The 26926-nt window shown below is 31.9% G+C and overlaps 2 protein-coding genes and 1 long non-coding RNA gene across 4 annotated transcripts in view; 1 reads left to right on the forward strand and 2 right to left on the reverse strand.

Annotated features, from left to right (window-relative positions):
* Positions 1–25664, forward strand: part of Sulf1 (Extracellular sulfatase Sulf1) — a 73700-nt gene extending 48036 nt beyond the window's left edge. The window contains exons 4-17 of one of the 2 annotated variants that reach the window (XM_085193526.1): positions 12214–12365; positions 14241–14410; positions 18397–18535; positions 19005–19192; positions 19659–19823; positions 20163–20346; positions 20771–20912; positions 21069–21214; positions 21383–22779; positions 22873–22987; positions 23104–23323; positions 23535–23666; positions 23972–24041; positions 24385–25664. In XM_085193526.1, coding sequence (XP_085049652.1) covers positions 12214–12365; positions 14241–14410; positions 18397–18535; positions 19005–19192; positions 19659–19823; positions 20163–20346; positions 20771–20912; positions 21069–21214; positions 21383–22779; positions 22873–22987; positions 23104–23323; positions 23535–23666; positions 23972–24041; positions 24385–24466 — 3302 coding nt within the window. In that variant the 3' untranslated portion in view covers positions 24467–25664. The remainder of the gene's footprint in view (positions 1–12213; positions 12366–14240; positions 14411–18396; positions 18536–19004; positions 19193–19658; positions 19824–20162; positions 20347–20770; positions 20913–21068; positions 21215–21382; positions 22780–22872; positions 22988–23103; positions 23324–23534; positions 23667–23971; positions 24042–24384) is intronic. The other variant, XM_085193527.1, reaches the window with a different exon arrangement.
* Positions 5–1017, reverse strand: LOC146534453 (uncharacterized). Its single transcript, XR_014878433.1, has 2 exons — positions 457–1017; positions 5–193 (listed from the first exon to the last, which is right to left on the reverse strand). It is a non-coding gene; the product is annotated as an uncharacterized LOC146534453 (long non-coding RNA).
* Positions 25665–25687: 23 nt separating the features above from the next.
* LOC146534454 (MRN complex-interacting protein) lies at positions 25688–26847 on the reverse strand. Its single transcript, XM_085193532.1, has 2 exons — positions 26686–26847; positions 25688–26535 (listed from the first exon to the last, which is right to left on the reverse strand). The coding sequence occupies exons 1-2, from the start codon at positions 26734–26736 to the stop codon at positions 25825–25827; spliced, it is 762 nt and encodes a 253-aa protein (XP_085049658.1). The 5' UTR covers positions 26737–26847; the 3' UTR covers positions 25688–25824.
* Between the last annotated feature and the right edge of the window lie 79 nt (positions 26848–26926).

The raw sequence follows: 26926 nt of genomic DNA on the forward strand, positions 1-26926 counted from the left end.
AATGTGTATTGTAATTTTTTTATTATTAAAAAAATGTAACCTATTTTTTTATTTGTCTCTTTATATAAATATTTTTTATTTCTTAATTCTAGCTTGCTCCATGTTTAGTAATTTTATCAGCTTTATTCTCCATACATTTCTTATAAGCTACAAAATATTTAGTGAATTTCTTGCAATCACTGTTTTGTTTTTACTGAAAAAAAATAAAGTATTTATTAGTTCATTGTTCAATAAAGCATTCATCATAAGTTAAAATAATAATCTTGCACTTAATCTTAAATTTTATTCTTTGTTATCCAATGTAGCAATAAACAATATGAAATTGAAATAGCCAAGCAAAACGATATTAATATTATAATGAATTCAAAAATTCTATAGAGGCTAACACCTTTATATAATTTTTCGCATGTATATTTAAACTTAATAAACAAAATTATGAATACATACGATACTTACCTTACTATGCCGGACTCCATTAATTAAATTAAAATAATTATCTTTAGTTCAGTTTAGTTGTAATTTTATGGCGTTTCAAGTTATGTTTAATAATTTATACATGAAAATGGGTTAGGAATAAAGTATCTTAAAACTAACAATTAATTATTATATTATAAAAACATATGCTGTCAAAATGACATGTTCAAGTTCCATTGTACGCACCTAAGCATATTGCATTAAGTTTTAAAAAGTGTTTTAATATTATTAATTTTTATTCTTTTTTAATATTTTGGGACTTAAAGATTTTTTATTTTATTAAAAATAGTTTTTATAGGACTTTTATAAGTAATAATAATTAATTTTAAATTTAATTTAGCATATATATTAGGATTTTGTTAATTAAAAAAAGATACGTAAAACGAAATTATCGTTACCGCAGGGAGGGCCCTGCAATCCACTTTTGATGATAAGTTGACATTATCCGGAATGGTTATTGGCATGCAGATTAGAGATTGGATAGATATGTCGAACATTCCAAGATTGACGTTATCTGGAGATCGGAGATACATTATTAATTTCGGGCGTTAGCAAATAAGTTAAATAATTCGAAAAAAACTTGTTAAAAAATAAACGTTCCATGAGGTCTCAAATAGAGGCCGCAGTGGCACAGCTGAACGCCGTCTGCCTGTATTGGCGACGATTCGTTTCCCGCTCGGAGGAATTCTTTTAATTTTTGTCGTACTGGTAAGGAAGCAAAGTTCGGAAAATACACAGCCTGAGCTCAAATCACACAGTATTTAACACGTCATGTCATTTTATTATGAAAACTACGGTATTCTTAATTTAAAAAGGATATATAATGGTGTTAGGATATATACGCAGGCACAAGGTTGTGACTATAACGCGATGCCTCCAGAATTCGGCAGAAAGTGGGGAACGGAGTGTCTTAACACAAGGTTCCCTCGGCCTACCCTGCTGTGCAAATTAAATTTAACCCTGCCCTGCAAATTTAATTTAATATATTATTCCCATTAAAAACAGTTTTAGTATTTATATAAGATTCATTTACATTCACGATGAAATAACCACGTTGTTACGATATTCAATCTAGTTGCTGTGAAGTGGAATGCGTGGGCGCAGCCGCCATGCTGTCTACTAAATTTGCGCTTATAGAAATATTCTAACTGACACGAGTTTTTCTTTTATTAACATTCACTTTGTATGAAAACGAGTAAAAGTCTCGCCACATCTTGGCGCAGTTGGAGATGATTGTTTACATACATAAAGATAGTGGGTTCGAATCCCATAAGAAAGTAAAAATATTTACCGATGAATGCGTGTATTTACATATATTTACGGATTTATATGAAACAAGAGTTTTATTTTTTCCTTTCTTTGTGATTTTTTATCCTGCATAATGGAATTGAAATTCAATATAAGTACACTAAAAGCTTTCCTTACTAAATATGATTTCCAAATTATGAAATCGATATACCTACTCTTACATTAATTATATATTAAATTGTATTAGAAAATCTATAAATATTCCGAATAATTTTATAAAGGCGGAAAATCAAAAAGTTTTGAAGGCAATAAACACCCACGATAGCTTATCAGAATAGTTAGAAGCAAACATTGATTAAAGGCCGAGAGGCGCGTGGGCGCGGACGCCGGCGTGTCTGGTCGCTGCGCCCGCGCATACCACATTACATTCCCATTAAGACCTCAATATAAATATTTCAACTATTTTAATTAAAATCTTCGGTTGCGTAGAGATGCTTAATTGTTTTAATATTCAATTTAGGTACTTTTTGCTTGAAATATGTATTAAATACGGTTGAGAAAAATATAACAAAAAAATAATTAAATCTATCGAATATCACATCTGTTATCTAATGAATTGCCTGAGTTTTATGCCTAACAAATTTGCACTAAGATTGCAGATCTTAAATTATAAACAAAAAATTATTGTAATTAATTTATAATGCTAATAGTATTAGATATTTAAAAACATATGATTATAATTAAAAACTTCAAAAGCATATAAGTGTGTTAGGGCTTACTTTCACAAAGTATCTATAGGTAGGTGCTGTAGGGAAAGCGGTTTCCAACGCGGTTGCTAATTACTTATCTATTCGCGGCTTGTGCTGTGCTCCAGATGGACTTTTTAATATTAACTTCATTTTAAACGTGATACGTGACATAAAATATGTTTTTGAATTCTGTACAAACGAAAATGAAATTACTTATAATAACCATCTTTATTTTGACTATTATGAAAAACTATTTAAGATAAATGTTAAAATTGTTCTTTAAATTATGTTTTTTTTAATATTTTTTGCCAAGGAAAACAGAAATTGGTGGATTAATTGGGGAACGGTCTTAACACTAGGTTCCTTCTGCCTACCCTGCTGTGTGCGGGATACAGCGTGAAGCTGATAAGGTTAAGTTTATACAATAACAAGTAGTTTTTAAAAATAGTAACTCAAGAGAATATCCAAACGCCCATTTTGTTAACGTGCGTTGTGACATCCAAAAATGTAAATGGCAGCCATTAGTTATTTCGTCATTGCTCGAAACTAATATTAATGCCGCTACTACACAATTATGTAGGTAGGAGGTACTATATGTTATATATTTTCCTATTCAACTTCATTCACATAATATTTTTTATTTTTTTATTTTGTGGCTCTGGTAGTTAAAACATAGCGTCCCGCTATTCAATATCTTGAATATATGGTGGAAAGCGAAGAACGTAGAGTATTAATGCAGGAAAAATGGGCGAAGCTTTTTGTTCAATATACAAAAATTAGTTCGAGATAACTGAAAATCATTACATACATAATTATGTAAGCATGTCGTTGCCACAAAATATTTGTGTCCAGACTAAACTTTTATTAATAACAGGAGAATAGAGAGAATATTGTAAGAGAAAAATATACATTTATTTACAATTTAAAACAAGGCTATTATAGCCTTATACATATAAGACTACCGATTATATTTCAATAATACTAATGCAAACGTGAAATGCAAATGGTACCATATTACAAATTATATTGAAATCCTTGAAATTGAAATGAAATTGAAAATGAAAGAAAGATGAAATTACATATATTGAAAGTTGTTTAAAGTGTGTGCAAGCTTTAAATGTAGATAACAAAACGACATTTAGGTGTAAAGGTAGCGTGGAATGTGAGTGTTGCGTGGAGAATGGTTGTCGGCCCTAAGGTCGTGGGCGCATAGGTCAGATAAGCTGAGCAGTTTAAGTATTTGCTGTTGATTTGTAAACTTGTCTAATGCCTTCGAGCATGGCGTGCTAAATAAATAAGACTAACCAAATAACAGTAAAATGGCTTCTATTTTATGTTAGTTTGAGTTGAGGCCAGTCGTGGCTTAGGGGCACAAGGGTGTGACGCTTGGGGTTCGATCCTCACTCGAGGGAATGAATTATTATTGCTTAATATTTCCTTTTCTTCGTTCTGCCAAGGCAAAAGCCCGGCGTTGATTTCCGCTACTCAACACGCACTACCGCGAAATTTCGGCGAAAAATAGAGAACACAGAGTCTCTTAACACTATTCCCTCTGCTTAGGCTTTTGATATGATATGATTTTTTTAATATATTGACTGTCAAATTCTAAAATAAAATGTGATACTGGAAATACTGAACGCAGTTATAGTTTTATTTTGTTATAACAGCAAGCGGTTGTCACAGCGACGACAGGCAACACGCTGTTACATGATCCGAGGCGACCATGGCACGTTTCAATTTCAACTTTAAAAAGACAAAAATAAATCTCTTCAAAGGGGAATGCAAACAGTTTGAGATTTATTTTTAGAGGCCTTAATGTCATGTTCATGAATTTTCATTTAGAAGATAATTAGTAAAGCGGAAAGGACGTCAGCGTTTCGCTTCACTACGCTTATAGTTTCTGTTCTTAGTTAGTTACAAATAGGTTCTGGCTTTGTTGGTAAAGCCATAACTTAGTTATAACTCTCATCTCTCATAACTCTTTCACACTTGTCTCTCTTTGACCAGAATTGTGGCTCGACTCTCTTTTCGAAGACGGCAGCTTCTGCCTGAGACCTAAGACCTGAAATGCTTATGTCGAAACGAGAATTGAAAAATAGCAGATACAACATTTTTTCATTACACATCTTTTGCGTTCGGAGTAGAAGAACCTTAACTTTCACCATTCTTCATTTTGGCCATTGTTTTAGAAGCAGAACCTTTTTTTAAACGGTTTTTATCAATTAAACCTTCATTCATTAAACATAAATATAAAAATAGAATAAAATATTTTCATAGATACTTTTTATTGTTATTAATGACATCAATCTTAATAAATATTTTGCCAGAGAAATATATTTCATTACTCACCTTTTAAAAACATTTTGAAAAAGCCCCTTGTTCTATAGTCCTCATACTTTACAAACAGTCTATTATGTATTTGGGTCAGCCAAGTCCAAGACTGTTCCTCTCAGAGATAGCTAATTGAATCTAATTCCACTTTTTCATAATTACTGGTTGGCTTGGTTATTTGAAGATTTCTCTAATAATTTCATGTGGACAATTGAGACAATTGTTCTGTTAATATAGAAGTCGTGGACGTCCTGCTTAGTAACCGGAAAGGCACTAATTTGGATAACGCTGGTGTATGCTAATAGTTACTTTGTTTAGTAAAATTAACAATGAAGTCTTTTATATAACCGAGTTCTAAATGTTGAAAAGCTAAAACGGCAAGATACAATTTTTCACAGTCAAAAAAGTTGAGGTGCATTTTCGTTTCGTTTCTCGCTGTATTCCGCACATACTTCAGGGCCTTCATTCCAGACTTGATGCGGTCAAACGCAAGCCTATTCCATATATAAAAAAAATACGAGGGTGGTCAAAGGAGGTTCCCTTTAGTGTTAAGACACTCCGTTGCCATTAAGATCCATTGCTCACTTTCTGCCGAATTCTGGCTTCGATTCCCACTCAAGAAAATTAAATAGTAATATTTTTTCTTCGCTCTGGTGCTGAGGCAACGCGAGGCGTTCAGTTCTGCCACTTAACACGCAACGTCTCTAAAATTCGGTGGATAACGGGGAGCGGAGTATCTCAACACTAGGTTCCCTCTGCCTACACTTCTACATGCAAGATACAGCGTGAATCAAGAAAAAATATAGTAATAGTATTTTTTTAGAGTCGTAAATTATAATTTGATAATAAAAATGCAAATTATACAAAGTTGTCGTATGGTAGTCTGTTCATTCATTAGCTATGGTGAACGAGCGGCACACCCAGTCCGCTCACGGTCTTCCAGATGCTAACGCGCTTATGTTGTCCATTCATAGAAATGTGATAGCGAACACGATAAGGTGTGAAGAATGTTGTTCTAATCCTATTAAATATTAATTTATCTTATGTCATTTTGCTTCTACTTTTGTTTTGAATTTTTGCCTATTTTTATTAATAACATCCACGCTAATCTCAGATATGGCTTAACCGATTTAAATGCTGTTTTCACTATTCTATTTTGGCTGCTTTTAATATTTAGTGCTTATTTTCTTTTAATCGATTCACAAATAAAAAAGTTATGTCAATAAAACGAATTGCATACATTGCTACAAAATGTTTTATTGAATTGGCTGAAACTGTAACTATAAATGTATAGATATTATTTTTAAAAATGATAACATTAAACCACAATAATAATTCAGATGATAAAAGAAATAAATCTATAGTTCAAGCGAAATTTCTATTATTTCGAATTTTCTTCAAAACTAGATGCACTTTTGTAGCTAACAAATATTGATCAGAATTATAGGTACACACCAATTTAGCAATTATATTTATAACCTAAATTTTCTTATATCTTTTATAAATACAATAATAAAATATAGTTTATATTTTCCAATAATACATTTGTTTTGAGAATCGCGGCCAGCGAGCCCACTAATCAGTTATCGAACGTTCATTTATTTGGAGCATGCCTATGCCAATCTCATGTCATGATGGACGAAAATTGATTAGAATAGAAATAGGGAACTTTCTTCATTGTTTTAAATGAAACTGTTTTGAACGGATTCGAATCGACGACCGATGAACGTTGTTTTTATTTAAAATGTATAAAAATAGCAAACACGAAAGATTTTATAAATTTCTTGATCGTTTCTCGTCGTCTATAGCTATAGAACTAATAGAATCTTACTTTTCAACGGCGGCATCCCCCCGGGTACTATTGTATTCCTAATTAAGTTGTCAATCGATGCCCGTCCTTGACTTGAACTCCTTTATATCGGCCCACCCACGTCTGCAACTCATTACGTTTCAGCATTGCCTGTTTTGGAACTGCGCACCGATGTTATTAATAAAAGCATCGATGGTAGAAGAATTCGTGTTGTACAATATACCGTAAAGTATATTTATTTGTTATTGAATTCTTTTAAGGTAGCCTACAGCTTTTATTTTAAAGGAATACAATTAAAGACGAGATCTAATGGTTATCAAATAATAATTAGATTTTGAAACAAATATTAATTAATAAATCCCATATCCTTGTTGAGGAAGACACAAAACTTGGAGAGAGAACAAGAGAGCAAGATACAGTCAGTTCATTCTGCAAGAATCCAGGGCAGAACGCGAAGCAGTTAAGAAATCGTTGGCCGTCGTTTGATGCTAACTGACAGACGAATACCACCTCAGTCTACTCGTGGCCACGGACTACTGCAAAGTGTTCGAAACGTCAGATTTCCAAAAATGTATTACACTAAATATATAGGATTAATTCGTTTAAAGAGTTAGGTACATTTAAAATTTGTTACCGTCTCGAAAATTAAAGATATTATTAAATATTGACAATTTATAAGAAAAAAAGTATTTTTTTTTCACTTTATAGCAAGGCAGTAGCAATAACGGGTAAAGGTACAAATCGGTTGACACTTACAACCCTCACAGTGTGGGCGTCGCACGTGGCGTCTCTCACAACAAATACCATTCATACCGGCTTCCAATTCATTGGTACTTAATGTCAACGTGAGATATAAAATTTAATTGGTTTAAATAAAAATAGATTGAATGGTATATTGATTTTTGGATGTAAGTTTTTTAAAGTTATGATTAACGCCACAGCTTCCAACCTTACTCTGAGAAAAGCTTATTTTTAAAATATAGGAGCTTTCTCGTCTCTCTCGGTTACACGAAGTGCGTCCTTGAATTTTAACATGCAGTCTCGATTTAGGTAGAGGATTGAAAAACTTGGAGTCAGTTCACCACGCAAAATATTCATGAGGCGCATTAACATAAAAAATATTAAAATGTATTTTTTTTTAATTGTATCCCGTATACAATAAGGTAGGCAAAGGAACCTAGGGTAAGAAAAATGTAGTCTGTTTAAATATTCGTCACTCGACGAGTAAAGCTTTGGAAATTGTAAATTCAAATACATACGCTGCAGGCGACGCTTTTCATCAACGCCTATTATAATAGTGTAATGAATATTAAATAAAAATCTTAATTCAATTAAGCAAATAACAACCAACAAATTATGTGGACTGCCATTGTGTGAATATATTAAATTTAATATATTAAATTAATATATTGAATTCATATATTAAATTAATATATTGAATTAATATATTAAATTAGCAATCATAGCTAACAAGCTATTTGTCTCCAAAGATTTATAATAGACTGGTTCAGAAATATTTTATATTACTTTACATGTAAATCATTCATATTTGCAGTATAGCTAAGGTTGGCGACACTATATTTTCTTGATATCAGTTTAGTTTATGGTAATCTTCATTAATGACGAAATACAAATTATCTATGAAAAAAATATTGAATTAATAAACTAACATAGTATCATAGAATCAAATAACATGCTCTATCCAAAATCCAGCATTAATTATTTTAATGAAAATATACCTACTCATTTACAACATGGCTTATGTTTAATATTATCACCACTATAGGATTCGAACCCGCTACTACGCATATAATAAGCAACTACAAAATGCATAAACTACAAAATAGACTACAAAAAATATTATTTTTACTTTTAATTACAAAATTATTTAAAGTTTTAGACAAAATCAATACCAAAACAAACAAAACATTGAAGAAGCTAAATACGTGTTTTATGTAAATAGCGACTGACCCAATTGTTAATGTCCGAATACTCGCTAATGCAAGTGACTCACCGTTTCTAAGGAAATGAAACGCTAAACCAAGAGTCCTTGGTGAATTAAGAGCTACGAGTGTTTCGTGATTTCTCGTCCATTTAAATGACAAGATAAGTTTAAGCATTCTGTCGAATAATTTACTGACACTGAATCACTAGCGGGTTGTTTGCACGCTTCTATTATTTCTAAGGGCTTCTATTATTAGATATCTAAACACTAATTAATTGTTAAATTGAGACCGTCGTTGCGGGGTACATAGGTAGGACTGTAGCGCGTTAGTTGTAGGATCCCACTCGAGGGAATGAGTTGCTAAATAAAAATCAGGTTCACGGACGGAGGAACGTTCAATAGCCGGGATTAATGCCAGGAGGAAGGCTGTACCCCGCACACAGCAGGGTAGGCAAGGGAACCTAGTGTTAAGACATTCCCCACTTTCCATTAAATTCTGGAGGCATTGAGTGTTGAGTGGTAAAACTCAACACCGCCCTTTGCCTTGACAGCAGAGTTAAGAAATGGAAATATAAATTTAAATTAATATATTATTATTATTTTAATATTTTCATTTTTTCGCTCTGGAAAATTGTGTAAGCCGTGTCGTAAGCTTGGTGAAGACGGCCGCTTTATTTACTTTAAGCTCAAAGTAATCTTGGAAACAATGGAAGTCCAATCTATATAATGCGTGCAATATATACAATGCGTAACTACGTTTTCAGTTCATATGGTTATTTATGCGATATAAAATACATTTTTTATTATTATTTTAAGCTGATAATCAAATAAAATAAATATTTCGTTAAAATTACATAAAACGCATGTTAATAGCAGTACTGAAACGTTCTGTCCTGTCCCGTTCTAATCAAATGCCACAAATATTTGTTTTTTATTTACCATAAAATATTTGTGCATTAATAAAAACACCCTTATATCTTCAGTGGAAAAAATGACAAATAACTGCGTACTAAATTAATATAATAGAATAGAATAGATATTATTATTTTGAAATTGCGATCTTTAGACTCTAAGTCTAAGTCAAAAAAAGTTTTTGCTATCGACTTGTCCAATACGTTAAATTTCTTGCATATTTTTTATTAAGAATATAAGATCGAACAACAGTACTAAAGAAACACTTTCAATAAACATAACACTTAATTCTATTATTACTTACGTTCGCCTCATAAATACAGTACGCGGAGAAAATGCTGTTGAAATGATCAATTGGCACTCAGTATAATATAAATTACTATCTCGTTTCCTCTCAATGCTAAAAATAAAATGGTATTAGTTGTTATTGCGCTTGAAAGTGTGTATACAGGATGGAATTGTCAGCACTACTTTAAACGAAACCACAGTTTTAACTACTCTATAAAAGCCTAATATAATTAAGAAAAAAATAATTCCCAAAAATGAAAAAGTTATTTTTTCAAACAAAATAAATAATATAATTATCGTTTCAAAATAAAACGCCATTTGTAAAGTATAAGATAAGCACACACACACTTACCTGTCAAAGCGGCAACGTCGTACACTTATGTGTGCGTCACAGGAAATACATGTATGGATAAAAATCGTAAAACTGTTGAGGTACCTTGATTATTTTTTTTAATTCTGGGTTTGAAATATTTAACCCTACATGCAGTGCATGCAGTTTCAGTAAAAGAAGCGCTGCCTCTTCCACCCTGTATATATAAACGTTTAAAATAAGTGACTAGTTAACTTGGTGTGGATATGTCTGGTATAATATTTCAGAGAAGTCAGTTTTTTAAGTTTTGTACGTTAAGAGGCAAAAATGGAACCGTTTTAGGGTCAGTTTGGTGACGTCTGTCCGTCTGTCAAAATAGAGATCACGTAGAAGTATGAAGCTGAAATTAATATCAAATATTGAAGTTTATGCTCTTTTGGAGCACAGAAAAAAAAATCTCTAAATTAACGTCATCTAAAGATATGAGTACTTATGCATTGATTTTGCTGCATGAAATTCACAGCGGAAGCGGAACCTAATCCTAAACTCGGGAAGTAGTACCTGCTTACCTACTAGTACATACTTCCCGTGATATAAAATTTGGCAAAGTGAAAATTTATAGGTACATATATCATAGAAAAAGCGGAAAGTGGATATGGGAGAGTTTTAACACTAGATGCACGTCGCCTACCCTGCGACATAAATAAAAAAAATATCTATAGCCTGAATAGAAGCTTAAATTAATCTTATATTACTAATGTAGAAATTATACTAGCTCTGTTGTAACTTGTATTTCCTTGTCATAGCTTCCGCTCGACTTTTGATTTATTGCTACATGAAACTAGTTTACGTGTAATATGTAATATGTACTGGTTCGAACACTGTATGAAAAAGTTGTGATTTTTAAATTAGGTTAGACAAATTTTTTTACAAAGATTTAAAAGAAGATACAAATAAAAGGCAATAAATTGATAAAAGCAAAAAAAAAAAACTATTAAAAACTCAGTTTATAAAAATATTCTAACATTAAATAACATTTTAGCTAAAATATTATTTTGTATGAATATGATTTATATGATTTTTTTCATCTACAAAGTTTCATTATACAAAGAACACAACATATTATCTTCTATGAAATCTAATAGATTTATCGGCCGTAATTCTTCAAGGCACAATTATGAGGTAAAATTCGCCAAAGGGATCAGTCAAAGTCCAGGGAGATTAAGGTCTTTACTAAATGAAATTCCTGAGACACTCGTTAAACCAGTCTAAGAATAAATAGTAAAGTAGAAATGGTATTACATTATTATTTATATTAAAGCATATAGTTTTTGCTTTTTTTTAAATATAAGTCCAATACCACTAAAATTCGAGGGAGGTAAATGGAACAAAAATAGTGGTTGAAGGAAAGTGAAGGACAGAGTGCCTTGACTCTAGGTTGTCTTCGCCCGCTAAGTGTCTTAAGGAGTAGCGAATAAAGTAGTGATCGAACCCACTGCGCCACGATTGCCTATTAATTATCTATTAACTAACAATATTACTACAATGATATACTAGACTAGCTATCGTGTTTATTTAGAATATGAAATGACCTAAATGCATATCCATGTAAAATAATTTTGTTAAGCAACATAAATTGCCGAGACCAGATCGAGCTTTATAAGCTTTGCCTCCGGTCCGGTTATTAAACTATTAACAGTGCCTTACATTATTTTGCGTAAGTCTAAGTAAATTATTATGTCTACTCGTTTTAATAAACATGGCTCTAATTGTTTAATATATTTTAAATATCCTGGAGGCTTCTTATATAATAAATAACTTTAATTAGGACGAAATAAACTGTCTGTTGACTAGTCTGCTAATAACTTTTCTTGTATTTCAAAATGTCAATTCGTAAGTAATCATTGTTTCCTCACTTCATCGCGTATTCGGGAAAATTAAAAATCCTTGGCTTCGTACTCTCGTTGGGTACAATTAGAATCTGGTGCATTGTCTCCAGAACAATGGCTACTGTGTTTTATTTGCTTCTTAACGCGAAATATTTTGAATTTTAGATTTGTAAATTAAAATTCTTATTATACTCGTATTCTTAATCCTTAAAATCATATATTAATATAAATTATCATAAAAAAAATCTTTGTTACAGGATATTTTGGAAAATATTTAAATAAATACAATGGATCCTACATACCACCTGGTTGGCGCGAATGGGGTGGTTTGATCATGAATTCTAAATACTACAACTATAGTATAAATATGAATGGAAAGAAAATTAAACATGGCGACGACTACAATAGGGTAAGATTTTATTTTTATTACCATTGATTGCTAAATGAACGCCACCGAGCTCAGGTCCAGAGGGTGGATCATTGGAAAAGCTTTTGTTCAGTGGTGGATGAGAACAGACTGTGATGATGATGGCTGATCACTGGTTTATATTTTTTCCTCTAAATAAAAGAAGTAAGTTATCAATTCGACTATATTTTTTCTCGTTTGTTACCTCAGAACTTTTGACTAGGTTAACCTATTTTGAGATTCTTTTTTTTTATGACAGCTAGTGGTTTTCGAGTGGTCCCATTTTAATTTGATCCATTTCTGATAATGGTATCCATGAGAAAATTACATAAATCTTAAATTAACAATAAGTTTGTGCGCGACAAATATACGAATAACTCAATCTCCTACGAATATCTTGCCAACCAATTGCGATAATTCGTTTTTTAATGGAATGGTACACTTCAAGAGTTGTTTGATGAAGGTTTGGTTAGGTTCTGATTATAGAATTCGGTTTAATTTAAACCGACCGACCGTTCGGTATTTTTTGTTAAAAATCATAATTATTAGCATATATTTTCTACCTTAAATCTTTTTAATATATAATTGAATTGTTTATACTATTTTATTTGGCTGCAGGGTCTAAGAAACCACCTTCAAAATCAAAAACAATATAAAATACACTTAGGGGTTTTATAACTGACGCGAGACATATGACAAAAGAAGTACATTATATCATGTACCAATAATAGGCATACGCGTAATGAGGGTGCGTCTTCTTTTTGTGTTTTATATAAATATCCTTAGAATTTGATATGTTATGAGTAACTTTGGCGTCGGCCCAATTGTTTTGTGAAAGGCAACAACCTAAGTACTCTTAAAATTATATTAAAATATGATTTCATGATACACCAGAGAGACAGTCGAAGACAGGGCGCAAAGTGTGACTATAAACGCGACTAGTTGTGGGTTCGATCCCCACTCCAAGGAAATGAAATATTTATTTAAATTTATATTTTTATTCCTGATCTGATGTCGAGGCAAAGAGCAACGTTGAGTTCTGCCAGTCAACACGCAATGTCTCCAGAATTCGGCGGAAAATGGCGACCGGAGTGTCTTATCACTAAGCTTCCTGTCTACCTTGCTGTGTGTGGGATAAAGCGTGAAGCTGATTTTTTTAATATTTAATTAAATGTATAAAATATGTTTATTTTAGTATTTTGTATACGTTTTAAATATTAAATAACTCATATTGTAAATGACTAATAAAAATACCTGCTTAATCATAAGAATTTAAAATATACAAAAAATATATAAAACTCGTTTAAACAACACATCAGTTGTACCGACTTATAATAATCTCATTTTCCAATATCACAATTATCATAACATCAACATTAATAATGTTTTAAATTATTATAATATAAAATCAAAAGATATTTCCAAGATCATATTAATATTAGTTTATTAATCTGTCTATATGTTTAAATTGAAACTACTGTGGTGTGGTGGTGGGTTCGATCACTCTGCTCTGGCAAGACAAGTGGTGCTGAGTTTCATCAAACAACATAGGATGTCTCGAATTTGGGCGGAAAGTGTGGAACGGAGAAATATGACACTAATGCGTCTAGCAGGGCTACAAAGCGTGTCACTATAATGGCGATAGGAGGCAATTACTTAGTAATTTCGTTTCCTCGCTCTGGTAACAAGGCAAAACGTTGCGTTGAATTCCACTACTCAATACGGAATGATTCGGTGGAAAGTGGGGAGCAGAATGTCTTAACACTAGGCTCCATTTCCCTACCTTGCTTTATGCGGGATACTGCGTGAAGCTGAAAGAAAAAATATCTATTGGTATATATAGTAGGTATATTTTTTAAACAATTTATATATTTTCAGGATTATTATCCAGATTTGATAGCAAACGACTCAATAGCCTTTCTACGAGCTTCTAAGCGGAGGTTTTCAAGGAAACCCGTTCTGCTTGTTATGTCGTTTCCCGCGCCCCACGGTCCTGAAGATTCTGCACCGCAATTCTCTCATCTCTTCTTCAATGTCACTACACATCAGTAAGTTTAATATTTAATTTATCTTTTGAAAGTATATAAAAGTAAGAAAGCTTTTATTTTTTTTTCAATTAAATTGCTTACTCAATTATTTAATGTCATAGTAATATTTTATTTGAATAGGCACAGGGACACAAACGTTCAACAATCAAAGCGACGCGACGTTTGTGGCTTTGGTGCCCACTTTTAGGACTGAAATATTTATTTTTTTCATTTATTGGGTTATGTTATTACAATATAGTTAAAACTGATATTCTCATGCATGCACCTTAGCTTTTTAACAAATGTTAACTTAAATAGTTAAATGGGTTAAGTATACCCATAATAGGAGAATACACAATATTTTTTAATATAATGAAACATGCACAAATTATACTGAACTAAAAATTATCAAAGCTAGGTTGTTAGGTCAAAAGTGTAATCGTCCAAAATTACTATTCAAACGTTTACGAGTTTAACTCGGTCAACAACCTTTGATATAAATACCGACCTACAACAAAACATGACTTTTAGAAAGGTGTAAAATACGTACAAACCTCCATACCTACGTTACATGCAGAAAGTCACCGGCATTCTCATTCAAAAATACCTGCAAGTCTGAGGAGTTGCTAGGAATGTCATTCATTCACCTCGTCTCCATCCACCCACGTATACGTCTTGTCCTAAGCGAGGCTTAAAAGGATGGTACGTTACAGGCTAGCTCATTTTATTGCTTTCATTACTTCTATAAAGAAATAATTCTTCGTTTCAATTTACTAGTGTCTTTAGGCTGTATTAAAAAAATTTTGTAAGTTATTTCTATACAATAATAATAGACATTATAAGTTACTAAAAAATTTTAGCAAAAAATCAGTTCAGTATTTCGAAATAAAACACAACTTTTATCCAACTTGTATTATAAACATTTCGACAAAATACTAATTGCTGTGGATTCTTTGGCGGTCGCGGCCATCTTACATCTCTTTAAAAATTTAGGAAGTTGCTTGCTTTTAGGGGTCCTTAACAACATTTGGAAAAAAAGAATTTCTAAGAAACATATATTTTTTTAACTAAATATATTCGCTTCATAGTATAATATGGTTAAATTATAATAACACACCACACAGTTTTCCGTCATAGCCAATGCTGGCTATAACATTCTAGATGTAACACTCGCTAAGGTACATATATATTATTTAGATATGTAATTTAAGAACGAAAAAGGCATCTCAAGATCGTTCTCAAGATCGATTTCAGAGCTAAGAGCTGTTTATAAATACAAGCCTAAGACATGAAAAAAGCTCCGACCGTTTTAAATCTTATCTTCAATCTCTTCGTAATTGGTTGCGGGGGCGCGTACTATGAACGGAACCTCGTGTTCGTATAAAAAGTGTTAAGCCTTGAGTCCGACCTTGTTTTTTTTCGCCACTCGGAAATTTCGCGAACCCAACTCGTACTTACGAAGCAACCTGAATAATTTCACCAGCACTCAGCTCCGCTGTTGATTTATGTTTCATAAGAATGTTTAGCCCTGGCTGGCATTACGATTTGCGCTTTAAAAATTTTTTGGGGCATCAAATTTTATTTAGTAGATATGTTCATGTCTATCTTTAGATTTTTTTTAGGGAATCCTTATGTGCATTGAATTTAACAAATATATTTTTCCTTTTCGTTTATGTTCCCAAAAATTTTTATCTTCTTTTTCTTAACTTTACCCATAAGTTTAGCTAGACGAAATATTTCATGAACAACGTTCATGTTGCAAGTTGGAAATTTAAATTTACATATTTCAAAACGGTAAATTTAATGTTTCGTATTTGTCACCAATTTGTCACCATTCACGAATACTGGTGCATTCGGGAACAGTCTATTTCGCGGAGACAGCGCAGGCGGCAGGATGCCGACGACAGAAATTGTACCAGCTGCGTTTTGTTATTGCTTGTGAAATTCAAATGTGTTCTGCACTAAGAAAGTTGTCAAAACTGAAATTTACATTTTATTTTAAAATGAGTACGTATGATTTTATTTTAGAAATTTACAAGAAATAAGGTAAAAATACGAGAATGTCTTGTGAGTTCAAATTCGGGAAAATAGAGTTAGTTTATGGAAGATCTTTTCTGGGTTTGGCAAAAAAATACAACATTGGCCTTTCAGCCACCAAGAATAAATGAAGACCAGGCCAAAATTTGTTTATTTCTGCCTACCCGGAAACACACTGAATATGTGAACACAGAACACATAAAAATAAAACAATATTATTCTTATTTATTTCAAGTATGCTTTCCTGTGTACATAAGATACGTAATTACGATTAAAAAAACAATGAAAACATCGAATACTTTTCAAACTCACAAGCCGGCAACCTTACCGACGCGATGGCACGTTTCTGGTTGCATATTTAACAACCAAAAAGGATCTCAACCCAGTTTTTTATGTAAAATTTCAGAGGTTCCACCATGTAGTGCCGCGGTGTATCGATTAATGTAAATTAGTATTAATTTAAGATAAATGTGAGGTCCATAACAAAGGCGCCGCCGACCGCTTCGACAGCAAATAAAAGACCTTTTTACATATTCGTGCTTTATCTCCTGAATTTGCGAGTGACGTGTTTGTATGCGTACTGACTGTACCGTTTTTTGGAATATGAATTATTTACCTGTGTTTTCGGTGTTTTAATAAATTATTTGTTATTTACATATTTTTTAATACATACAAACAAAGTAATACTTAAAAATAACATATAGGATGTTATGTTTAATAAGTAAGTAACATGTAGCAGATTTAATTGAATTTTTGTTTATATTAATAGTTTTGCCATTATATATTATACGATTTTATCCACTGAGGTGGTATGCGACGTTTCGGCGCCGACAGCTGGTGTCGAACTCTGAACCAACTATCGTCTTTTTTTAAATTCAATATCGCCGCTTTGTGTGGTCGCCAAACCTGTCCACGGGGTAAGGCGCCTGCAATAATGAAAAATAAACGAGAGTTTTATTTCTTGTATTTAAAAAAAATAAAATATTATTCATTTTAAATAAGAAGTCAAAGAATGAAATATTATGTTTTAATTATAAGATTATATGGCAAATATTTTATATAAAAGATAAAATAAATCAGCTTACGCTGTAGTACGCACACAACAGTAGGCAGAGGGAACATAGTGTTAAGACACTCCGATTCCCATTTTCCGCCGAATTCTGAAGGCGTTGTGATTTAAGTGACGGAACTTAACGCCGCAATATAATAGATACTAAAATAAATCGCGTAATGATCCAAGCTGACGAAGCCTTGATCGTTGCAACTCACAAGTTACATTATATGAATTATCCGCTTCTCATACAAAGTGAAATATGCAATTCGCTTGTTTTTCACATTATTTATTACCGTCTTCATCAACTTGCTGTAAGTACGCCAGGATACAAAAAGTCAGCCAATCCCGGCTTGTTTTTTTGCTGGTACAGATTGACAGTCTTTTTTTTTGCGGTTTCATTATAATGTTGTCGACATCGGTGATTTAAATATCGAGGAGACGTTTTAACTATCTGCATATATGTAGGTAAAATGTAAATTTATTATATCATAGCATATGCTCAAAATTGGGCATAGGGGCGTATATATGTGACGGTAAACGCGACGGTTATGGGATCGATTCACAGTCGGGGCAACTAATTATTATTTATTAATATTTTCAATCTCGTACCAAGAGAAAGCGCGACGTTGCACGCACAATGTCTCAAAAAATGGGTAAAAAGAGATGGACGGAGTGTCTTGCCACAAAATAAAAAGATATTAATAAAATTTGCGGATATAGACTTATTACTATAAATAGGTAATAGGTAGTTTAGTTAAGTGTATATTTATTCATATAAGAAAATTGCTTTTGTATAGGTACAACAAAAAAATTAGTATTATGATATATTATTTTTAAAGAAAAAAATTACTTGTAATATATAAGTAAAATTTTACTTATTATATAAATAAGATTTTTAAAATTATTACTTTTGCAGCACTCCAACTTACGATATGGCTCCGAATCCGGACAAGCAGTGGATTTTGCGGGTGACGGAGAAAATGAAGCCGATTCACCGACAGTTTACAGATTTACTGATGACCAAGAGACTACAGACACTACAGAGTGTGGACATGGTATGTTGAACATCATGTTTCTTAGTCAACGAAATTAAAAGATACGAGCGGTTTTGCATCGTTTTTGATGCATTTTGTATGAAATTCGCCGCCATAATCAAAATCTATAGGGTACTTCTCGCGGGGCTACAGTTATGAACTTTAACAAGACGTTAGAACTTACAATATAAATAAAGGAAAAAAATCGGAAAACTAAAAATTTTATTTTACTTCTTTAAAAAAACACATTACAAACTTATATTATATTTGTAGTGCATTTTATACAAAATTAGTTGTACTTCACTTTGACCTATAATCCCGAAATTGATCTGAAAGTCTTGGTAGGCGAACCCAACTCGCACTTAACCGATTTTTTTTGAAATGTTAACTTATAAATGTTAAATGGAGATCGTTAAAAAAACAGCAAATGTCAACAGTTTTGTTATATTGTTGAACTGAATGGATTTTGCAACTAAATATATAATTGCAGGCAGTCGAACGAGTGTATCAGGAACTGAAGGCTCTAGGGGAGTTAGATAACACGTACCTAGTGTACACATCAGATCACGGATACCATCTGGGTCAGTTCGGACTGGTTAAAGGCAAGAGCTTTCCGTTCGAGTTCGATATACGAGTACCGTTCTTAGTCCGCGGCCCTGGGGTTGAGCCTGGCACTGTGTAAGTACATAAAAATCTTTTGTTTTGATTGAATGTAGAGTTTATTTATAAATAAATTGTCTATCTATCTGTTTATTTATGTGTATCTTTAAATACTGTACTAAAATTGTAGATATCTGGTCGAAGTATGGCAATAGAGATATTTATACATAAATTATCATAATAGCAAAAGGAGCCAAAATATTTACCTTCAAATTTCCAAACCTTGTCCACACTTTGGAAGCAAAATATAATGAAACGAATTAAAGTAGCGGGACTCATTTTTTTGTCTTTGTTCTTCTTCCTAATTCTTTAAAATAATTTACAAGATTTCTTTCAAATGCTATTTAAGAGACACAACATAATATAAACTTAATGTTAAAATTTTACATACTTTATGTAATTTACGTTGCATACGTTTTTTTATATACTTTCAATAATATTTAAATACATAAAAAATAATTTGAACACAATATAAAATTTTCAGAGTAGACGACATCGTCCTAAATATAGATTTAGCTCCAACGTTTTTGGACATGGGTGGAGTGGACCCTCCGGCGCACATGGACGGGAGGTCGCTACTACCGTTATTGCAACCGAGACGCAGGAGAGCCGCAGCAGCTCATTGGCCGGATACTTTTCTTGTTGAGAGGTAAGTCGTATGCATTAAATTATGGTATAATTCAATATTTATTCTTTAGCTTCACGCTTTATCCCTAGCAAAGCAAACACTACGGTATCAATATTATATGTTAGAGGAATATTATGGTGGCACAGCATCGTTGAAGCCCCGATATTTATGGGTTCGATTCCCATTCGAGGTAATGAATTATTTTTATTCCACTAACTTGGAGAAACAGAGCGCGGCATTCGGTTCCGCCACTTAACATCCATTGCGTCAAATTCCTTCGACACTAGGTTCTCTATGTTCCTCTGCTTTCATATATATATATATATATATATATATGAATATATTCCAATATGTTCATAGCTCGGGTCGCCGTGAAACCCAAGCACATATGATGGAGGAAAGACGAGCTCACAAGTACAGTAGAGAAATGAATGAAAAATCAACAACTGTACCGCCACAGGAAACATCCTCTGAAAGCAACGACTTCGACGACGATTCTGAAGATGATTTCTTGGAGTTGGATGGTGAAGATACTGATAATAACGTAAGAATTTATTATAACAATTAACTTTATCATGTTTATAAATAAATAGTATGAAAATATAATATTATAAAATAATAATTAAAATGTTAAGAACAAAATTGTCCTATATTCTATAACATTATATCATACAAATTTAAAATTCATGTGTTACTTATACGTTTTTTTGATATTTCACGTTATAAGTAAATATAATATTTATTTATTAAATCAATTTGGTTAAACATAACAAATGAGGCTATCGTGGACAGGGGCACCAGGGTGTGACTGTAAGGGTGCGACGGTTGTGGGTTCGTTCCCCACTCGGGGAATGAATTATTTAATATAAATATATAATATTTATTAATATTTTCATTTCTTCGTTCTGGTCAAGTCAAAAGCCCGATGTTGAATTCCGCCACTCAACACGTAATTTATTTATTTTCAGGAAAGCATAGAAGCTAGTGAAGCAACTAATAGATCGTCAGAGCCTCTTATAACAAATGAAAGCCACAATCCAATACTAGAGGCTAGCTTGGAAAAAGCCTTAGACGCTGAAGAGTCTGGTGCCAATAATTATCTGTCGACAGGTAGGTTTAGAGGGAACGCGACTGGTTGTGGGTTCGATCCCCACTCGAGGAGATGGAGATGAAATTTATTTATATTTTAATTTCTTCTTTCTCTCTTTAATTTCTTTCCCTCTTCAGAAGTTGATTTAATTTACCTATTAAGTAATATATTTACAGATATTGAAGCGAGTATAAATGGAAAAGCAGCTCGTCTGGCCGCTGAATGTTCCAAAGCCGAACTACGAGCGCCTTGTTCTACTGGAAGAAAGTGGAAATGTGTTCTGGTGAACGGTAGATGGAGGAAACATAAATGCAAATATGAGGTATGAATTTAATACTTCATATAGGTAACATTAGATTTTTTTCAATTTAATTAATGCCTAAGTTTCTAACTTTTACCAAAGATTGTATAGATTGGGTTGTTGGGTTGTTTTCAATTTTATGATTCTTAGATATAATTTTATTAAATTATTTACATTTTTATATTATAGCCGGATGTTACCACTCAGCCAAAAATGAGTACCAAAAAATGTGCATGTTTCACACCAAGTGGACTCGTTTATACAAGATTAGAAACTGACGGAACAATAGCACGAAGGCCCCTTGATCTGCAAAAAGAAAATACAACAAGAAACAAAAGATCAATAAATAATGATGTATTCGAACCTAATACCGTTGATACTATTCTCGAAGAAAATCCTAGTATTGGACATTTAAGTTTCAAAAACGAGCCTATTGATGAACTAGAAAAAAGGAACATCGAATACAAAATTGACAAACTTATAAAGGAAACTGAAGCGTTTCTACAGGCTTATGAACGTACCAAAGAGAATATAGATCATAAGAGAATTAAGAGGCGAGCTCAAAACTTTAACCATAATAAACATAAACACAGAAACGATCCAATGCTAAACAATAACGAATCGTCGCTAGAATGTAAGATAGAAAAGGATGGACAAGTCAACTGCTCACAAGTCATTTACAATGATTTAAAAGCGTGGCACACAAATCGATTGAGCTTAGAAGACCAAATAAGAGAATTAAAAACAAAATTAGAAGACTTAAAAGAAATAAAAAGACATTTAAAAATAAGTAAACCCGTTCTTGAAATGCAAACGATAAACCCGCCGTATAGTATAATACATAATAACACAATGCTACACGAGACTATTAATAAAGATAATAAAGATACATTAAGAAAAACTCGATTACACAGAGTAAAAACAAAACATAGAAATGGAACATTCGATAAGAAATTTCGACAGTCCAACGAATATATAATACCCACAGTGAACGCTAATACAAAAGATGATATTTTTAACACACAAATAAGAAACGAAACATCAACGGAAACAGTTCTTAAGTTTTTAAACGTATCAGATTTCACAAGTGCGACAAACCAGACATATATTATAGAGGAACCAAAACCTCAAATAACAACTATAGTGACAGAGTCTGAAAGTCCCACAGATAGACTATCATCTCCTTCAATTACAACAAATTTCTTTGACATTACTACGGAATTCATCAATAATCACAATACAAGTGAAACTAAAAGTGAAAAGGAGATAAACGAGTGGAAAACGACTCCTACTGATTTCTTCACAGCATTACATTATTATAGTACAAGTGCTGATAAAGTAATATCCACCCATCGGCCTTCTACAATACATCCTGTCGTACAAAGACACAGACCTACGCACAAACCTAAGATATCTTCTTTAGGCCCGAAGAGACTAGACGCATCAGAGTACGAACAGAGGAATCCGAATAAGGGAAATAATAATAATGGAATATTTAGCTATCCACCAGACGTATTTCAAAGAAGACTACATCCTTTGTTTATTGAAAATGAGGACAAGCATGTCTGCTATTGTGAGGAAAATCGGTAAGTTTTAATATATTAATATAAAACAACAACAACAATTTGTTATTTACTTATTACAATTGCAATTTATTGTTTATCTTGTCTCTTTTTTAGTAAAATGAAACCAGTAACAAATACGTATTTGGAAGCAGCACAAAAAGCTAGGGAAGAACGAAGAAAGTTGAAGGAGCAAAGACTCAGGAAAAAATTACGAAAAGCAAAGAAAAAGGTGTGATTGTCCCGTTCACATATTATTAAGTTCTTATATTATTATGTACTTATATAGTTTCTTACAGTTACAACTAGACTTAGAAAGCTCTATACCTAAACCATTTATTCTTTCAGGCTGAACTAGAAAGGTTATGTGAATCGGAACGCATGAACTGCTTCCGACATGACAACGACCACTGGCGCACGGCGCCGCTGTGGACCGCCGGACCGTTCTGCTTCTGCATGAGCTCCTCAAACAACACGTACAACTGCGTCAGGACTATTAACGCGACCCACAATCTGCTTTATTGCGAATTTGTGACTGGATTGGTTACTTATTATAATTTACGTATAGGTGAGTAAATCTACGATCCAATAAAAAAATATAAGAATCCAGTTGTTTTTAGATTTACGTTGTATCCCGCATCTAGCAGGGTAGGCAGAGGAAAGTTAAGACACCACGAACTCAACGCCGAGCTTTTTTACCTTGGTACGGAAGAAATAGAAATATGACTAAATAATAATCTAGAAATTAATAAAAAAATATATATGTTTTCTTCTTACAGATCCATTTGAAACGCAGAACAGACTTAAATATTTGACGACATCTGAAAAAGAATATTTTCATAATCAATTACAACAACTGCTGAGTTGTCGCGGACCATCGTGCAGAAGATTTTCACATTCAAATTTATCTCGTAAGGAGATATCGTTTTTATGTACTCATACCAATTAATTGAATGATTTCGTATTATAAATACCGTATTCCATCAATCTAAAAAAAATATTGCGTAAAAAACATTCATATCATACAAATTGCTTTAGTTAATCAGAACTCACTGCAAGCAAGTCCAGGTGTAGCATGGGCAACCTTGGTTGTCAATTACGATCGTTATTAGAAATTTTAAGTCTTTTTAATATTTGGCTATCAAAATGTATAAAAAAAAATTATACTACATATTTACTATGGTTATTTAATATTAGTAAAAAATGTCTCTGTTAGCAGGTAGCGAAGAAGATTTAAGCAGACGATTTGAAGATGAGACCGGAAAGTCTATTGGTTATAATGGAAGGTGGGCACACTATCTGAATATCCTTTAAATTGTTGAGATACTTATAATGATTACTCAAAAATTTTTAACAGATTACTGATATTTAAGTTTTCCATACAACCAACAATCGCGACACACTATGGCCACGCCCAAAAAAGGTTAAGCATGCCCCAAGATAAAATAAAAGTTAAATTCATACTTAAGTTATTATGTGGATTTTATTTATGCAAGTGACAGAAACCGAAATATGTTGACAGTTAAGTCGTAAACATTTATTGTGTAATTGACCTTTATTTTTCTCTAATAATAGTCAAGTCAAATCTTTATTGAATTTATCTATTCTACAGTTTTTTTTTGTTTTCAGACCATGGCGATGGAGTGGCTATGGGCGTAGATACGCAAGAGCGAGGGAATTACACCGCCGCAGACATGCAACGGCGTTCTAGTCGATTTAAATTAATTTATTTGAAGTTTCGTGTGAAATTGTATATTGCTTCTGGTGTACTTGAGCCATGATATTAAGAGTTAAACTATTGGTCTAAATTATGCCGGGGTCAGGAGTTTGAAGAATTAGATGGATTATTGTTAGACAAACATCGAATCTAGTAGGGCTTCCTGTAATCATCCATTATCAATGTAAACTTATTTTAGAATTTAGACGTTAAATCATTTATCTGAGCATAGACTATAAAGCTTGTAGTTTAACTTTTTTTTAAATATAACTTAAAATCCACATTATCATTTCGACAGGAATATTAAAATTTTTCGATACTTAAAATATTTCTTAAAATTCTTTTTTCTTAAAATCTTATTAAAATTTTCCTAATTTCGATATTATAAATACTACGTATTTTGTAGGTCAAAAATTTATTTATATATATATCTATATATATCTCAGATAACTCAGTTAAAATTCATATAAACTGTAAGTTAGATATTTGGATTACTACCGTAAAGTATTATGTATAATGTTAGTTGATAGCAATTTTAATGTTTACATTCTTTAACAATATAGATACCTTTATAGACTGCAATTTTTTAACAATCTTTTAAAACAATAGAATTATGTAAGTATAACTATTTGTATGTGTACACACTATTCAGTATCAGTACTTAGTCTGTAAAACGTAAATTTCTTCAAATAAAATTTTTAACTTTGACAATAAACCATGCTACCTCATTTTTACTTATTTTTTCATTCATGATTTTTTTTAAATTTGCTTTAAGTTCATCATGCAAAATTTCAAGTAAAACTATTCTTGAATATTAGTTTTTAATATTATTAAACTGTGCGTAATTTGTATATCTTTTATATATTATACTGAATCTAAAATAATATCTTTAGCGCAGTGTGTTACAATGTCTGGGAAAACAGGCACAAGTCAAATTTGAACATGTACAGTTGCATACATTTTTTTAGGTAATTAATTACTGATACTGATGGTCGGCTAGTATGTTTGTAGAATGTTTTTCTGTATTAGAGTTAAAAAGTGATATTAAGTTGTTGCCATGTGACAAATAAGGATGTTTTCATAGACATGTTAATAGAATGCCTAATATTTTGTTAATTTCATAAATAATAATGCTATTGTTTTATGACAAATCCTGTGCATTTTATTAATAAAAATATAAAAAAACATCTTATAACTTTGTTTTATATTTTCATACATATCCTTTGTTAATCTTTTTTTGGGTCTTATTTTTAAGAATTTCTAAGACATTGTGTGAAGTGGGAAACTGAAAATAGTTTAAATATAATCATTTCCTCACATTGGGAACTTCCCTTCAATATATCAAATGGCTATCACAGATCTAATATTTTATCAATGTCATTATCATCACTTAAAGAAAAAAAAGAGTCTTTTACTGAACAATTTTCAATTAATTCACCAGGCATTGTATTGGTATCCTCTTCTAAATATTGATGCCATTTAGAGCCATTTAGGGAGCATGGTCTTTCTTGAGAATTAAGATTCTCAATTGCATTTAATGTTTTACTATCTACAGTACTTGTTGAAATATTTTCTTGCAGAGAATTTTTGTTTAATTTTAAAGTGTAACTAATTTTATCTTCTATGACATCGAAATTATCACTATTAAAATCACACTTTACACTAGCCGTGATTTTTTTAGCATTTTTTAATTGTTTACTATATGAGCTTGATGTTTTTCTTTTTCGAGGGACTTCTAATACTACTTCCACATTATTGAGATATTGTGGTTCATCAGCATTTTTATTTTCTGGTTCATCAACAAATGCACTCCATTTACTTTGTTTATCTATACTACTCATTGTATTTGTATTTTCAGTATTATCTGCAATAGTCTCATCATAATCACTGCTATCTGATGTATAAGTTTTTATAGTTTCCTCCTTCTGACCTCTCATATTATTTAATTTCTGAACATGTAGCCTGCAATCTTTGGCTGTGCCTATACCATAATGTCTCTTAACAGATTGTTTTTCACCACAGAGTTTACATACCCATTTGTTGTCTTTCCTTATTTGGTGTACCTAATTATTATTTAAAGTGATAATCTTATTTTTATTACAAAAGGCAACAGTACGTTTAAAAGACAATTAACTGTAGCAACGTAGCTATTTTTCAAATTATTATTATATTATATTAAGATTTAACATATAAAATTTAAATTAATAATTTACCTGAAAGACAGTACATTTGTAACATCTTAGCACTTGAAAAATTTGTGGCATATTCTTATGACCTAATTGCTTGTTGGAACAAATTTTAATTTAAAGTCAAATTGTATTTTCTATTTGCCCAATTTCTGATATTGTATTTACTTTAATAAATTTTAAATAAAAATTTACCTTACAATGTTATGACATTTGCTATTATTCTAACGATAACCTCAAAGTCTCCAAGTCAACAACTGTCATCTCT

The sequence above is a fragment of the Heliconius melpomene genome, chromosome 11, assembly GCF_056956725.1.
Source record: "Heliconius melpomene rosina isolate 202511_hmr_F chromosome 11, ASM5695672v1, whole genome shotgun sequence".
NCBI lineage: Eukaryota > Metazoa > Arthropoda > Insecta > Lepidoptera > Nymphalidae > Heliconius > Heliconius melpomene.